This window comes from Mandrillus leucophaeus, unplaced genomic scaffold, assembly GCF_000951045.1.
Source record: "Mandrillus leucophaeus isolate KB7577 unplaced genomic scaffold, Mleu.le_1.0 Scaffold1227, whole genome shotgun sequence".
Lineage (NCBI taxonomy): Eukaryota > Metazoa > Chordata > Mammalia > Primates > Cercopithecidae > Mandrillus > Mandrillus leucophaeus.
The window spans coordinates 42919-48871 of NW_012100621.1; the positions used below are offsets into that span (position 1 = coordinate 42919).

Sequence of the window (5953 nt, forward strand, 5' to 3'; positions counted from 1 at the left end):
ACACACTCTCTCTCTGTCTTTCTGTTTCTCTCTGTGTGTCTCCCACTCTCTTTCTGTTTCTCTCTCTCCACCCCCACTACCTTGTTGCTGTGTCTTGTGGCCTGCTGGCTCAGTAATTCCGTCTGTGCAGACAGGAGAGAAAGCTAAGTAGAGAGTCAGAGCAAGATCTAGAAGAATCCTTTACATAGATGCCAATAAGAAAGTGACCCCCAGACAGGAAATTTTAAAGCAGAAAAAAGAGAAAGCACTGGAAATGTGAGAGCGTGGAGAAAGGAAAGGTGTAGGGTACAGGGAGTTTCACTGAGCCTATGTGACCCCCAGGCTCTGTGTTTTACATGTTATATTCCCCTGTGTCTAAAAATGATCTCCTAAGCATCGGTTTTGTTTTGTTTTTGCTTAATGTTGTGTCGTTTTGTTCGTCGCAGCTGACATTTGATAATGTGTGTTGTGTAAGACGGTCTGCACTTTGTACAACTAACCCACATCTTCCATTTCAGCACAGGCTGGTATGTTTTACTCAGATTTTGTGGAGTACAGGAAGCGTATCGCTGTAGATGTACATGTATGAGTCATAAGCCCATAAAAGCAGTTTCACACTGTGCTTAAAATGGTCAAAAAGCTTGGTTTTGGGACCAATATGTTATCTTCTCTAAGACCACTACTAGACATTTGGACTCTCAAACGTTTAGAGGATTAACCATATTATTTTACTAATATTGAGGGAGTTAAAATAGTCTAAGCAATTAAATGAGGTGTATTATTCCGATATGAGATGATAATTTATACTCCTTAGGAATCAGAAAGGAAAAAAAAAATCAACCCCTTTTCTCACTAAATGGAAACTAGTATCATTTCTGACTTTTAATGTAGTAGGAGAAGAACGGAATGATTTTCAACCTGCACATTTTCTGCTCATGATGTTAGAAAAGTCATTTTCTTTGATAGGACCTGTAGCTCTTTTTTAAGAAATGGATAATAGCATTTGATTAGCCAAATATAGAGGAGTGCTCTGTAGTACATGCGATATAAGGGTGAAATTTTCACCTTTAAACAAAAAGTTCTTTTGTAATTTATCAAAAATAAGTAACCATATGATGAGAACTATGATTTGAAGTTGTTCTTCATGTCCACTGAAATTTCACAAATAATTTTTATTCAATTTAAGATACATTTATCATCAGCATTAAAGTTGCTGTGAAAGAGAATTGATTTGACCTCAGAATTTTTATATAAGACCATTTTTATTTTCTCCTTGCTCCCATTTGAACAGGCATATTTCGCTGGCCAAAATGGGACATAAGAATTCCAGCACCGTCACTGAGCTGGTCCTTGTGGGATTTTCCAATCATCCCCAAAGTGAGACACCCCTCTTCTTCCTGTTCTCTCTGGCCTACTTAGCAAATTGTTTTGGAAACACAGCTGTCATCACTTTGGTAGTTCTGCATTCCTCTCTCCGGACACCCATGTATATCTTCCTTTGTCACCTGGCCTTTCTCAACATATTTTTTAGCACAATCGTGGTCCCCAAGATGCTCTATAACTTCCTTGCAACCAGGAAAGTCATCTCTTACAACTTCTGCCTCGCTCAGACCTACATCACCTTATTCCTGGAGGTGACTGAGTGCTTTCTTCTTGCAGTGATGGCACTGGACCGCTATGTGGCCATTTGTTTCCCACTGAGATATCTGCTCATCATGAACACGTCTATGTGTGTGGCACTGGCTCTGGGAGCCTGGACCACAGGCTTTTTTGCTTCAGTGGTTCCTCTGTTCTTCACAATCCTCCCACTCTGTGGTCCTTATGTTGTTGACTATATTTTCTGTGAACTGCCCATCCTTCTTCACATGTTCTGTGCAGATACATCCCTGCAGGAGGCCATGATGCTTGCAGGAGGGGCTGGAACAGTGTTACTCCCCTTCCTCCTCATTATTCTCTCCTACCTGCGCATCCTGGTGGCTGTGATGAGAATAGACTCAGTTGAGGGCAGGAAAAAAGCCTTTTCAACCTGCACTTCCCATCTGACTGTGGTGACCATATATTATGGAACAGGATTAATCAGATACATGAGGCCCAAGTCTCTTTACTCAGCAGAGGGAGACAAACTGATCTCCTTGTTCTATGCGGTCATCAACCCTATGCTGAATCCTTTCATTTACAGCCTGAAGAACATGGAAGTGAAGCAGGCTATGGGAAGAGTTATAGGAAAATACAAAAATAAAATTAAATCACATACTAGGATGTGTAGAAGTTAAAGACAAGTTTGTATTTTTAGCATAGTCACATCCAAATTCTATGAAACTAACCTCCATCACAAGAAATTCCACTTAGGCAAACTTGCAGAATAAGATGGTCATTCAGTTTTTACAAATCCCCCCCAAGTGTTTTCAAGTCAGATTTCTCCTCTCTGTGAATACACATTTATTGATAGTCCTTTGTTAAGTGTTAAAATATTGCTATGTCTGGGGCAGGCATGGTGGCTTATGCCTGTAATTCCAGCACTTTGGGAGGCCATGGTGGGCAGATCTCCTGAGATCAGGAGTTCAAGACCAGCCTGGCCAACATGGTGAAACCCCATCTCTACTAAAAATACAAAAAAATAGCCGGGTGTGGTGGTGGGTGCCTGTAGTCCCAGTTACTCAGGAGGCTGAGGCAGGAGGATCACTTGAACTCGGGAGGCGGAGGTTGTAGTGAGCTGAGATCACGCCACTGTACTCCAGCCTGGGCGACAAGAGCAAGAGTCTGTCTCAAAAATAAATAAATATATATATACACCCACACACATACACATGCACACACACATATGTGTTTGTGTGTGTGTGTGTGTGTGTGTGTATATATATATATATGCTATGTCTGCTCAATCAAGCGTTGTGTTAACATAGCCACAAGCTTCCATGTCATCAATCTTATCATTCCCTGTGGTCACTTTGACAGTATTTTATTTTCATTTTCTATTCATTTTCAAGACCTCAACTTATGATAAGATGCCTATGCCTCCTCCATGAATCAACTCTACCCTGTTGAGACTATCAATCTAAAGATGAGTCTTAGCTTTGTCCAGGACTAAATAAAAAAGCAATGCAAATTATGAAGTGTATGTTATTAAATCATATAGGAGGAAAATATTTTTGAAGTTGGTAATGAAAAAATTTTTAGGAGTGTAGAACACTTTATCTAATTTATCTAAACTTTTGTCTAAGTTTTGGATAATTTAAGGAAAATGATATGCTTTTTTAATTTTAAAATTGAAGTAAGTTCTTCTCAATTGCTTTAGTTTTCATTTACTCCATATGGATGGTAGTTCACAGAAATAAATATTAATAATTATTTTAGGTATTTACTTTTTTATGTATTTAAATAGATTGATTACAACATATTTACCACTGTGGCATTTCAGGCAACTATGTAGTAATTAATTTAATATTCCTGAATTTGGAGGCAGGCTGCAGAGTTTTTTCCAGGTTCAACCACTTAGCTGCTTTATGTCCATTATTTTATCAAATAATCTCTCTGCGCATCAATTTCCTAGTTTAAAAATCAGTAAATTCAATATATAGGTTGTTGTCAAGATTAACACATAAATAATACACCTAAAACATAGTAAAGGCGTAATCACACGAGGTGCTATCAGTTTCAATCTGCTACTGAGTGAGAACAATTCTCTACTGGATTTTACAATTTTACTGAAAAAAGAAATATATAAATAACTTTTCAGACTGTCTTCACTGATCACTGCTGGGAGCTGATGCTCCCGTGGAAGTGGAGATTCCTCTTTCTAAGGCTAAGGAGTGCCGTTGGAATAATTTAGAACTCCTGAGCACGTGGCAGATGATGAGGCTCAGAGAACCGAATGTCTTAACTGATGCATGCATACCTGTGTTTAGATGATGCAGCCCTCCCTTCTATGGATGGCCTCTTTTTGTAAAGAAATCTCACGTCAAACTCTCCAAGAATGTGGATTCATTACTCTGTCATAAAATCTTACTGTATTCTGATATACAATGCCATATGAGAAAAAAAGAAGAAGAATCAAATCTTCTGTGGAGTGAGACAGTAAGCACCTAATTTATAATGTTACCTACAATGTCTGTTTCTCCATTGCAACTTTCTACAAACGTGCATGTGAATGTTTTTTGTGCGTGTGACCCAAATTGTACATGTTCATTGTGCAATGACCACATCTTAGTGACTTTTGTTGAAAGCTACACTATCTCTGTGATCTAAAGCATTGCCAACTTACAAGCACAATTATCCACTGGCATCATATCTTGCTCTCATAATCATTGCTCCAGCCGGTGAACCAGCCCAAAAAATGGTGTGAAAGGGAAGGGACACTGTGTATAGAATCAGAAGGGCTGAATAAAATCCTTCCTCAAACCAAACTTTGTAAACATTGGGGCCCATTCTACTTAACTCGAATTTGATGACCAGACTACCTTTAGTTTGTAGCACATTGACCACATTGATCATTTTATTGTTCTCATTTATAGTCCACAAATAATGTAAAACTATTGTGTAAGATTGTGGTAGCAGTTAAGTAAATCTAGAGCCCACATATATGCAGTAAAACCACTGTGTTCCTTTCTGTTATTGTTTAAATAACACTCTATTGGGTGAAATAATTTATTTTTATTTTTATTTTCATGTTTTAGAGACAGGGGCTCCCTATGTCGCCCAGGGTGCTCTCAAACTCCTGACCTCAGGTGATCCGCCTGCCTCGGCCTCCCAAAGTGCTAGGATTTCAGGCGTGAGCCACTGTGCCCAGCCAGCCTGAAATGAATTTGAAGTAGCATCAGATAATTAGTTGTGAACTAGGAATCCCAGTTTGGTATAAATCAATAGTTACCAATATTAAGAGTTTTTTTTTTTTCTCCTAGAGAATCATAACAGGCCTGTATCCCATCCATTTTAATTGAATGCCTAATGCTGAGTTTTTTCTAAATAAAACCCCCAGAGTATAAATGTTGTCTATTTTCTAGCAATCCCCATTGTTTGTTACTTTTCTGGCCGAGTGAAAGAAACTTTAATTTCTTGTATAATAATCTCAGTTAAAACCTTTGGGAAACAACCTGAGTTTGACTGAATTTTCCACTTGATCTCATTAATTCATTCTCACTTTTGGTTAGACCAAATTTCACTCCGCATCAAAAATAAATATTTGACTGACTGCCGATAATATGGGGTCATACAAAACTAAATAATTTTGCAGTCAAGTCTGTCATTGGAAACCATAGGCAAGAGCACAAATGGACAAGAAAGTGCAATTACGGGAAGATGATGTGGAGCGGTCAGTTCCCTAAGGGTTCATTACAAGAGACTTTCTCTTCGAGTAGTGATAGCGTAGTCTTCTCAGAAATCTTAATGAGATCATGGTAGGGAAGTAAGTTTCTTACTTTTGGTTCAATACTCTCTCAAACATAAATGAGAACCACTTTTGTTTTAGAGGTTTAAACACAAAGTTGGATCCTTATACACAATCAGTTTGACTATTTGAGAAGAGCTGACTTGTCAGATAAATAAAGTCTCACTGACTTGGTTCTTTCTAGTTTACAGAGGGCAGGCTTGTGGGTGTGAGTGTATGTGTGTGGGTGGGTGTATAAGATATGGGCTTAAGAATTAATTCTTTGTTGTGTGTTCTAATCAAACAATATATTGCTGAATACTTAGAGGCAACAAAAATTTTGGTCTCTTTCAGCACTGCATTACAAATTAATCTCAGAACCAAATACTAATGTTTACTCCAAAAATTTATTTATATGTATATATCTCTTTTTTCACATATATATGCATATACCTACAATATACAATCCATTATATAATACATATATATTTTATACAAATATAAAATATATGTGTAATATGTATTACATATGCATATAATATATATTATATATGTATAATATATAACCCCTATATATGGGGTATATGTGTAATACACATATAAAACCACTAT

At 37.6% G+C, this 5953-nt stretch overlaps 1 protein-coding gene across 1 annotated transcript; it reads left to right on the forward strand.

Moving 5' to 3' along the window:
- The first annotated feature begins 1289 nt into the window (after positions 1–1289).
- On the forward strand, positions 1290–2252 carry LOC105533138 (olfactory receptor 2A12-like). The gene has a single exon (XM_011971482.1). It carries the CDS (start codon positions 1290–1292, stop codon positions 2250–2252), a length of 963 nt encoding a protein of 320 aa, XP_011826872.1.
- The last annotated feature ends 3701 nt before the right edge of the window (positions 2253–5953 follow it).

What these genes read in the sequence shown, in the direction of transcription:
- LOC105533138 (XM_011971482.1), top strand. Translation starts at nt 1,290, where the DNA reads ATGGGACATAAGAATTCCAGCACCGTCACTGAGCTGGTCCTTGTGGGA.